Raw genomic sequence first — 12,027 nt, 5'->3', positions numbered from 1 at the left:
CATTCTTAATATGACACCCGTAAATTTTTTTAGATGATGACCTTAATTTCTATGAAACACAACCCTCCTCCACACGTTTATCGGGTAGACGATTTAGTCATTACAAAAGTTGGTCTAGCGAGCTCCTGAAAATTTACTTGAGATGAAAATTTCTCATTGTATTTTATATTTTAGGAGCGGATAAAATTTTGTTCTGTTTCTCTGATTAAAATAACTTGCGACGAGCACTTTAATTCACAAGACGATCTAATAGTTCCATCAGACTAGAAAAATGTTTTATTTCATATTTCAACATGAATTGAAGGATGCAAAGATAATTAGATTTGACATTTTTGACAACATTGATTAGAAGTTGAAATCTGCAGGTAAAAGTAATTGAACAGAGATTATTGTATAAACGTAGTAAATGTATTTCTTTATTCAAGGGACATAACTGAAATTGATAAATTCTGTTTTGAAGATGTTAATAAATTTACAAATCCTTTCCTTTTTTGTATGTTGTTTAAGAGGCGGTTTAAATGCAATTTAAATCTACAATATATATGTATATTTTTGTTTTTTGTTTATGTTTTTTGTTTGTTTTTGTTTGTTTTTTATTTTATTTTTTTATTTTGTAAGTTTCTTCTTCTTATTTTCGGAAATCTATTAATTTTTACACATCATTTTCAAATATTTACTTTTCCCCATATTTCCCACTTGCCAATAACTGAAATGGTTTATGAAATGTCATTTATTGACCACTGAACAAAGGAATTTAAGGTGTCATCTTTATTTAGAATGTGTGTGTGTGTGTGTTTTCTGTGATTATTATTCATTTTTATGCCTATTTTTTGTTATCTATCTATAGTTGTGTGTATACTTATAAATGGTAACTAATGTATGTGTACTTTCTGTGTAAGGGGGTTAAGTTCTTGTGTGAAAAGAGGACCGATGTTTTTGCTTGGTTAAAGGAGAAAAAGGCATCTATTATATGTCTCCAAGTCAATGAAATCTACAACTATTATCCCTTGATATAGGACAGATCACTCTGCTATTTTATCCACATTGCTAGTCTTGCAAAGCGAGGAAAAGGGTATTTGGAAGTTCAATTTCCAGTTACTTCAAGAGTTTGAGTATGTTAGTAAAGTTAAAAATGTATTAAAGACAGTGTTCATGAATAATATTTATCTGGAGATATTGAAAATTTACTCGATGTAAAACTAAAATGTGATGATCATTTTTTTTTCATTGAGATATTAAGATATTAAAAATGAAAATAAGAAGTCTTTCTATTGTTACTGTATTAAGAAATCAAGAAATATGAAAGACTCTCATAAGAAACATGATTCAGAGATTGAAGATTTAGAAACCAAATTTAGTGACAATCCAAATAATCAGTTGGTAGAAACATTTAAAAAAAAACGTGTATAGAGAAGAGATTATCTCTGGCCCTTACTGCGAGCTCGCTCGCTCCAACTGCCATGAAAATGGTGAAAGATGTTCAGAACATTTTCGCAAATTAGAACAAAAGTATTCAGGAAATAAAACGATTTACAGAATTAATTGATGAAAAGGGTGATCATAGATCAGACCAATCTCTTATTTTAAAGGAACGACAACATTTTTTTTCTCAAAACTCTACACCTTGCGAAATACATACAATGCGGATCAGTCCTTTTTTTATCACAGAGTAAAATTTACAGATGAACAAAAAGAAGTCTGTGAAGGTAATTTAACATTCAAAGAATGTCTAGATGCATTGAAAAATATGTCTAATGGGAAAAGTCCAGTTTCAGATGGGTACACTTTTGATTTTTTATAAATGTGTTTGGATCGATATAGGTCCCATTTTGTTTAGATCATTATATTGTAGTCATGAAGTAAAATATTTTTCGCCATTTCAATACCTAGATGTCATAACCGGTATACTAAAAGAGGATAATTGGAGATCAATAAGTCGTTTGAATACAGATCTTAAAATTAAACCAGTTGTATTGGCCAATAGAATTAAATCAGTATTCCCATATAGTATTAGTGATTCACAAAATGGTTCCATGAAATATTTATTGGTGAGAATACCAGATTATTATATGATCTCATGCACAATTAGAAGAAAACAATAAATCTGGTCTATTACTTCTAGTAGATTTTGAAAAAGCTTTTGACTGATAAAATGGGATTTTTAACCAAAGCGTCAATGAGTTAATTTTGGTACATCCTATTGTAAATGGTTTGAGATCCTGTACTCTAGAGCAAAAAGTTGTGTGATCAACAATGTTCCCATGTCATTTTTTGTCAATTTTAACAGAGGATGTAGACAAGGAGATCCATTATCGCCTTAGGTATTTATCATTGGAGTTGAGTTACAAGCAATTAAGTCATTAAGAGTAATAATAATATGCATGGAGTAATTATCAATGATACTGAACCTCTAATTAGTCAGTATGCTACGATACCTTTCTGATGTTAGATGGCTAAGAGTCCTCTTTAAATGGAAAATTGAATTGTTTTGACTTTTTCCGCTTAACTTCTGGTTTAAAAGTCAACAAATCGAAAACCAGAGCAGGTAAAAGATTAATATAGGCATAATATGGAACACTGTGTGCTCAATTTGTTTGTTCAAAATTTTACTACTCAGATTTTATTACAGTTATGCTTCTTTTATTAAGTATTGTTCTCTTAGTGTGTATACTTGCTAAATTGTAAAATAAATCATATATATGTTTTAATAAAGCAGAGGACGCTTACCCTATCGATGCACCTAATTCATGCTCCCAGTTTTTAGTGGCTTTGTACATATTTTTTTTAGTTACTTAATGTTCTTTGTTATGTTTGTCTGTTTTCCATGTCTGGTCTTTGTCCCTGGATTACATTCTTTTGATTTCCGCTGGAATCTTGGTCCCCTTGATTACTCTCCTGCAATTATGATAATGTCATTTTTATATTTAAGAACTTCCATACCCTTCCCCTCTCCATGATCTGTGTAACCATGACAATGAGACTGACATTGTGTTCCCAAATCATCCTCCAAAAGTCGTTCAGTGTCGCTGGCAGTGGTCCCTGAGTGGCAATAAATTCTTTTGGTGAATTGAATCCCTGCAAGAAATGGTATTAGATAATGATAAATCAAACACTCTCCTTTTAGGCTATACACACTACAATGCTGAAGGAGACGTGACACAAAAATACATGTGTAGCATTTTATAAACATTTATATCTATTTATATCTATACAAACTAAAGTATGTATAGAAACGAATGTAACAAATCTTTTCTCATCAGGTAAGAGCTAAATAATGTAAGAAGGATTTATTTGGGTTTTCACGATGACCTTATTAATATGCATAAATGCAATTCTGAAGTAACACTCAATTACCATATATGGAAGTGCTACGTCATTTGTTCTCAATCTCTATTTAGGTACATTGAAAATATATACAAGTGCCGACAAAAAATAATACATCGGAAATACCTTGTATATATGATGCGTAGCGGTCCACTGATCTGTGTATGGATGTAATAATCTTATTTAGAAAATAAGAAGACTAAAGTTCTTCTCGTTTTCTGTCACTTTTAATTTGCGTCAAGCATACATACCCGCGCGATGAATACACAACTAATTTGCACACTATTTTTAGGACTTAAACAGGAGAGTACAACTAAAACAGTGTATATCGTTCTTTTCTTGCCACTGGGTTATATTAATAAACAAGCCTGGTAGACTTAATTGTAACCAAGAGACAGCGTTGGCGGCTTCTTTTAACTTTACATGGTTCGGTAACCAGTGACACAGGTATCGACGCTGGTTTATGACCGATAATAATTGAAATATAATTAAATTTCGTTTGTCTTACTGATGTTGAAATAAAACAATTTACATAGAGAATTTGACACAAAACACAGTATATAACAGGTGACCCTAGTTGAGTTAAGGGAGCTTTTCTGGTACGGACAATATTTTTCATAGGTCAGTTAAAATATTTAATTTTAGCCAAAAAAGATTTAGAACACGAGGAAGCTTCAGCACGAAACCCTTACGGGTTATCAAAATAGAAATTTCAAAAACAAATAAAAAATAAACATGCTCGAAAATGAGCACTATCAGCGGCGTAACATATGTTATAAGGAATACCAACCACCTACAGGATAGCTATTGAAATGGTGTATTTCAAACTTATTCATGCATATAAAGAATACAGAATTACGCGGACGCTTTGCCCTTTCCAAGTGCTGTAAACGCGTCCTAGTAGGTACAAGAAAATAAAGACAAAATTGGATAATTCAAATATCCGAGATTGATGATTCTTATTGTATGAAGTCATTTTGTATTGATATGATATGACGTTATTTTCCTTCGCAAAATCAATAAAACTAAGCAATTTGTATTTTTTAAATAGTTGAACGTTTTCATGAGAACTTAGCTTTGCAAAATATATTGGACGTATGCATGTCCTTTTTCGCAGGTTATACCTCACTACTTCCTACATTGTACTCATATATCTTCATTGAAGTCCAATGAACATAAACGCAAACATAAATTTCAAAAGCATTTAGACAAATAGTAGTTATTATATGTGATGAAGGTAATTTGTTTCAGCTCTGATTTGATATATCATAATTATAACCTTCAAATAGGGGAAATTTTGTAATGATATATATCCTAAAGCATTATACTATTTGTCATGGTCTCATATGTCTATTGGCCGAAATGTCCGGCATTCATATGGAATTATTGGTTGGCATGGTCCCAAATGTCGTTGGGTCGAATTCTCCGGCAATGGTAAACATCATAGTTCTTATAATTTGCAAAACGTCTTAAAAGATTTCTTTTATGCAATTGAGTTTCGATTTGTATGTTTTTATTATGATTTAATTCATTTTATCGAAATGTTTCGTTTCGATTGGAGAAAAAGGTTCATGTGAAACATACATATTTCCACGTACTTATACATATAAGAACGACTTAAAGGTGGAGTTGGTACTAGCTATTTAAGAACATGCAATCATGTACCAACCAATTTAAAAGCTTCATAAAATTAAAGATACATACGGGAATAAAATTTGCATTTACAAAATCAGAATAAGGTTCATTTTCTATTGTCTTTAGTTTCACCAATGAATGGTCGACTGAAAAAGTACATAAAAAAAGAGTATGTTAATATGTGTACTACATGTATGTGTACCATAATCGAAATAGTCCCAGAGAGCAGTAATGTAACATTTATTAGCCTTGAAGCTTCATTGAACTATTGCAAAAGCGAAAATTATGATGATGGTTTCATAAAACATATTATACGATATCTTTCTTCGATTTGATTTACTTTCATGCATTTAGTAATATTATTAATCATATGTTTTCTTACAATCAAAATAGTCCCCTTAAATTCTATCGGAATCAACAGTTGCCAAATTTATGTTAAAATCACTTCATTTTAAACAATATAAAAATATATAAATATCCTATATTATGAATCAACATATTATTTCTAAGTGCTGAGCGATTTACCCTTAAACTTACATGGTAATATATTAGTATATCTATTCTTTGCTCTGTTTTCCTGCAGGTTACATATTTTAGTTGAATGCTTAGGGCTCAGCTTTGATAGATCCTGTGTTGAAAATGATCAGAAGAGTAGTCATACATTATAAATGCATGTTATATATTCTTCTCTGTCTTATGTAAAGCAATAATTCATAATCATATCGAGTGTCTGCTACTTTTTAGTAAATTATTGATATTAATTAAAGGATAATGATACCGTTCTAATAAACCCCATCTTGTAGGCACATTAAATATGTGATAAATATTTGATATACAACGATGAACGAACACCACCACTTAACCTCAACAATTCTATGACACATACTTCGTCGTAATTATACTCCAACAAAATCAAACGCAAGTTAGCACAGTTTTCGTTTCAATAGAATTTTAAGTGGAAAAAAGATAAACAATCAGCTTAAGATTTTAACAACAGCAAAGATTTCATCTTCCTTTTTTAAATGACTTTTCCATTGTAATAACATAGCAAGTGGTGTTTTATCTCAACTCATATGCTTGAAAATAAAATTAGGATATTTACATGGAATTGAAAGAATCGGCTCATTGACATGCAAGCGACTGCTAGAACACGCATTGATTGCATGAAAATTTAATTCATAATTTCAAAACAGCAACAGTTGTCGCCATGACCTCTTTCACCTCTTATCTTATATAACCAACGATCTTTTTCTGTAATTTTTTTTTTCAGTTTTGCATTTTGGTTTATCCAGTTTCCACTCTTTTCTTAATTCTTTTTTCAATAGCGTGTCTTGCTCTTTTGTTGCTACAAGATTGAAGTCATCACTACAGATGTTTTATGGTCGTCATTATAAACTCGTGGATCGTTATGGTGTATCCATCGCACCATGAAAACTGATGTATTCAACGGGTCATAGTTTTCCTTTCCTCGTTTGTCTACCCCGGACTTGACTTTTTATGAGCAACTCGGCGAGTGTTTCTGGAAAAAAAAACCAGAGGACGCTTACCCTACCGGTGCACCTGGTCCGTGCTCCCAGTTTTTAGTGGAGTCCGAGTTGCTCATTTACTTTTGTATGTATGATTTTAGTTACTTTATGTTCTTTGTTGTGAATGTCTGTTTTCCATGTCTTGTCTTTGTCCCTGGATTACATTCTTTTGATTACCTCTATAACCTTGGTTCCTTTGATTACTCTCTCTTAAACTCCCTGTGCTAAAAATTGCAAGCTGTCAATTTGATCACGAACTAACTCACGAACAGGAATCAGCTCATGTGTCAGTAAAAATATGGTTGTTATAACCTTGTAAATTTTGGGAAATTTATTGAATCTGACATGGCAATTAAAGTCGTAAAGAAAAGCAATTTCCTTATCCGGTAAACTATTTTCTTATTGGTCCATACCACCGTAAACCTAATTTAATCCATATAAAGAATGAGTACAGGCCAATGATGATCAACAAGTTACTTTTAATAGTTTTCTTTTGTTACCTCAAGTTCATTTTTTTACCTGAAAAATTTCCCGTAGATACATTTTTACCACTTTTATACCCACTAAATACTGTTTTGTAATTTAATAACTATTACAGAAGGCAACTGTATGTTGATAATGGCATATAAAATTACCTCAAATTCATTTGAAAATTGCAGCTTTGAATCTTGCATCATTCTCTCAAACACATCTTTAATTTGGGACAGCTGGACAGGTCTAAAAACAAATCCTCGAATAAATACTATGTCTATCTAATTGGTATCACCATGCTACGTGGTACCAAAATATGCGCCAATCTCGTTTACCTTTTATATCCAATATAAAAACTAGTAAATTTTTCAATTTTCTTTCCTCATTTGTTTAAGATTCTATTCAACTTTCCATGTAACATAAGTTCGACAATGAAATTAATGCTTGATGCCTAAATACATTTAACTGTGTTAATTAGCTATTTCTCTCTTAAGAGAAAATTGAAAAAACTTACGGAGTAATGCGCAATTTAAACAAAAGATACCAGACACCCGGAGCAACCTTCACACTTTTATTACAAAAAAAATTGAGCTTTTGTCAGGTAATTACAAAATTCAAATCCAAAAAGACAAACGAATTACAAAAAAAAATGTTAATTAAAATATCGGCCAAAATAAAAGTAAAATACCAAAGCATAAGCAGTGGGATAATTCAAATACGTCAAAATCCGAATTCTTGGACTAAACGTAAAAACATGACACAAAGATGATCTACAAACACAATGTAAAGAACCGATTTAAAAAGATTACACATGTAAAAAACAAACCAAACTAAAGCACAATTTATATGAACTCCAGCAAAAAGACTGGGAGTGAAATGGGGTACCGGGGAAGGGTAAGCACGTCCTGATTCACCAGTGGCAGCCATCATATTGCAAAAGATTATAATAAAGTAATTGTCTAGCAACAAAAATGCAGCTCACCAAAACATAGCATACCAGTAAATCATGCCACAAAACATTAACATTGTGTCAAATTTTACTTGAAGTTTCAAAGGAAAAGAAATTGATCTTTGTGTAGATTTCTCACCCTCACACGGTTGCAATGTGATTATAATTTTAGTTGAGAAATTACCGTAGTGAATCATATGCCCTAGTTCCATTGACTAACTTTTATACAGTCATGTAAAAAGACCCAGATCACTGCAGCCTAGAAGTGAAGGTAGTCAATCTGGTAAGACATGAAATCTTATTGGAAGAGTAATCAAGGGAACCAAGGTTATAGCGGTAATCAAAAGAATGCAATCCAGGGACAAAGACCAGACATGGAAAACAGACACACACAACAAAGAACATAAATTAACTAAAATCACACATACAAAGTAACAAAAGTAAATGAGCAACTCGGACTCCACTAAAAACTGGGAGCATGGATCAGGTGCACCGGTAGGGTAAGCGTCCTCTGCTTTTCTAGAAACACCCGCCGAGTTGCTCATAAAATGTCAAGTCCGGGGTAGACAAACGAGGGAAGGAAAACTATGACCCGTTGAATAAATCAGTTCTCATGGTGCTGATGAATACACCATAACGATCCACGAGTTCATGGTAACGACCATAAAACTTCTGTAGTGATGACTTCAATCTTGTAGCAACATAACCTTGTTCCAGAAGCCTATTTGTTAGAGTTCTAGCGCGATACAAAAAGTCTGCGTAGTTTCGGCAAGCTCTGGCATAACGTATGAGTTGTGATATGAATACTCCATACGCAGGAGCCGAAGGGATGTTGCCACAGATGAAAGGAAAGTTGACAATTCTGAATGAAAAGTCATCACGTTTGTCGTAAAGTTTGGTCAATAGTTTTCCTTTACCATCGATTTCTAAGTGTAGGTCAAGATATGAGGCTGACTTCACAGTGTCTGTAGTATCCTTTATCTCAAGTTCTTTTGGGTAAATGAGATGTATCAAATCCCCAAAATTAGAATTGTTTAAAGATAATACGTCATCTATATAGGGAAACTGAGATTGAAGGATCTAGCCAAACGATATTCTTTCTTTCTGATCAGATCAGCTATAAAGTCAGCCTCATAAGAATGAAGGAATAGGTCAGCAAGTAAAGGAGCACAATTTGTTCCCATTGGAATGCCGACCGTTTGTTGAAAAACACGTCCACCACACTGGACAAATATGTTGTCGATTAAAAATTCCAGCATTTTGTAAACATCTTCCTCTGTATATTTGGGAAGACGATTTGGAATTATTTCTTACAAAGTATGAGGAATCTCTACCAAGAGATATTGGAGATATTTTGTCTCATTTGTGATATAGAAACTTCATATCGGTCAATCAAATCGTGATTTCGACATTAAAATGTCTGAAGTGATGATATTAACAAATGCTAAACATTCCCCTGATTAAGTTTGTTTAACAATATCCACAAATAAAGTCGAAGTACAGATCTGAGACTCAACAGTAACGGATCAACTGTTCTAAACGCGTAATTACAAAAATAAATGAGTTGAAATTATATTAATTTTGTTTAATTTTCTTCTTTTTATTTCCCTTCGCGTATTCAATAAGTTTAACATAATCATCACATGCACGTTGTTTAGACATCGGAAAAGGGTATTTACTCGGAATTATGTTTTAAAAGGTATTGTGTCTCTTCTATTTGCTTCTCATTTATTTTACTAAAACACACTGTAAGTATTATTCTTCAGGATATAACGAAAACGTTGTAAATTTATGATGTCTTTCAGTTTTAAAAAGGAAAATTGTGTTACTATTTTTAAATGACAGATTTAAGCCCATCCAAAACTATAATTGCCTTAGACATTTTTATAGGTAAAAGCCAAGCCTCTATTGAACAGGAATTTTGGATCAAAACTGTGTAAGTGTATAGCTTTGATGTCTGACCTTTAGATGTCAGTTTTATTGTTAAATTTATAGATGTTATAACTTATGCAATAAATTGAAAAAGCACGTTTTCATTTTGGTCCTAAGAACAAAAAGATATGACATCAGTAGCCCTTATCGTTTTTTTAATAGGATTGGTGTTGCTCTTTATAATAGTAGGATATTGAATTATATCACTTTATTTTTTTCAAAAGGAATACATTCATGTTTTAAAATGATCGAACATATGAAGTTATTCTACGTGAACAATTATACAATTTACCAGGAAAAAGATTCTTCTCCTAGTATTAAAATTAAAATGCAAATCCAGAAATTGAAAATCAGCTACTTCAAGATTTTCTACGTTAGTTTAATTTTAATGTTGTGCAAATATAATAAATTAAACAATGTTAGAAAAAAGAAGGTAGTCACAAATGTTCTACCTTTGTCGGGGGTCCATATCACCGGACAAAGGAAAAGGAAAGTCAACCCAGACGAGGAAGGTCTATTAGCATGTACCATAGGGGTCTAAAACAGTTATGATTTTGAACTTTGTGGGAACATTTTTAAGTTCTGGAGAGTAAGAGAATGATTACAAAGTGATCTTAGTATGAATTTGTTAAAATAATTATATTTATTATATAGATTCCGTGATTAACCGAATATTCCCAGTATTGTATATTTCGAAAAATCAATCACAAAACTTAAAATTGATGTTGAACGTATCGATGAATTATGAAGACAATCTATATATTAAATTGGATAATCAATTTGGGTGAATAACGTTCGCGTACACTTGTCAAAAGAGATTGCACGCTTGACCCAAATTTACCTGAAAAATTGCTCTACGGTTGCGCACAGCCATTGTTCAGAAAATGTTCTACGGTTGCGCACACTGACACCAATTTTGCTTTCATAATACGTTTGTATGATACTGAATTTTATACATTGTATATTGAAAAATAAAAGTGTAAAATGTAAGTGGTGAGTTTTATTTAGTCTTATTAATAAAGTGAACACAAAACGTCAGTCTTGGTATATCTGTCGAATAGAGATAATGGAGAAGGTCGTTACCTATAAGGGAAATCCAAGAACCATCCAACAACGGGATATTAAAAAGAGGGGACTACCTTTGGAAGATGGCATAAAAAAAACTGCCAATCGCCAAATAATTAACTCATTTGCTGTTTTCAGTAGGACTGTTAGATATATCGTATAACATTATATCGGTTTTGATACATTTTATGTTTTAACAAGTTTGAAATGAATTATGAAATAAATGAACAAATTATGAAAATAATTTATATCATATAAATACATAGCTAGTCCTATATCAGAAAGTGATTTTCGATTGTGATTTATAATTTTGTCAATTTCAGTATGTGTTAGTACTTGATATAATTTCTTCATATCCTTTCCTTTCTGTTTATTTGAACATAATATTTTACACTGTCCGTAAACGTAGGATTTAATCCAAAATATGAGTTTTGCGCAAACGTATTTATTTTTTTACGCAAACATCATATGTGCGCAACCGTAAATCGTGAAATTGTACGCAAACGTGTTTCCCCATCAATTGGTTATCGTGAATAACCAAAATATAATCACTCGTGCGGAACAAGTTGTGCACACGAGTTAAATCTGGGCGTTCTTCGGCACTCGTGATAATATTTTGGTTATTCACTCTTTTCAATTAATTATCCTATTAGGGCTATGTTCATATTAAACAGGCGAAAAGTACAAAGAAAAGTTCAACAGAGTGTGGAAACTGGCAATATTCAGTATTAATATCCAAATTATGAAGAATGCCTTTCAGCATAATTGGTTGAGACTTTATTGTTTCAAAAATTTTAAAATACAAGTTGTTGCAACAATAATGGGTATGAAATGTATGCATTAATTATTTGATTACTTTTGCTCTCAGTAAGACTTGCAACTGCAAATTATGATTTTATTATTATAAAAGTTTTTATAATGTTTGTTTGCTTGCTTGATTTTTGTATTCTCTTTACCGCAGAAAATGTTATACATTGTAGTAATTTTAAATCTTACTTGATTTATAAAAATCGATATATTTAAGCTTATGAAATTCGTAGCCTCTAGTTTTTCTCTATAAAATTTAAAGAATTGCCATGAAGTTTTGAGGCAAACCTTTTCGACAAAGAATTATGTTTTCAAGAG

General features: G+C 31.8%; 1 protein-coding gene across 7 annotated transcripts in view; it reads right to left on the bottom strand.

Annotated features, from left to right (window-relative positions):
• Window positions 1-12,027, bottom strand: part of LOC148615302 (receptor-type tyrosine-protein phosphatase H-like) — a 134,902-nt gene that overhangs the window by 17,697 nt on the left and 105,178 nt on the right. For 4 of the 7 annotated variants that reach the window (XM_088590146.1, XM_088590149.1, XM_088590148.1 and 1 more), the window contains 4 exons: window positions 7,121-7,202; window positions 5,497-5,587; window positions 5,029-5,105; window positions 2,941-3,075 (listed from right to left, as the gene is read on the bottom strand). The exons of the other annotated variants lie outside the window; for them this stretch is intronic. In XM_088590146.1, coding sequence (XP_088446272.1) covers window positions 2,941-3,075; window positions 5,029-5,105; window positions 5,497-5,587; window positions 7,121-7,202 — 385 coding nt within the window. The remainder of the gene's footprint in view (window positions 1-2,940; window positions 3,076-5,028; window positions 5,106-5,496; window positions 5,588-7,120; window positions 7,203-12,027) is intronic. 7 annotated transcript variants of the gene reach the window in all.

This window comes from Perna viridis, chromosome 6, assembly GCF_037379345.1.
Source record: "Perna viridis isolate PV_CMFRI_1.1 ecotype Kerala chromosome 6, ASM3737934v1, whole genome shotgun sequence".
Lineage (NCBI taxonomy): Eukaryota > Metazoa > Mollusca > Bivalvia > Mytilida > Mytilidae > Perna > Perna viridis.
The sequence above is the reverse complement of the archived record's forward strand: the minus strand, read 5'-3'. Positions and strand labels throughout refer to the sequence as shown.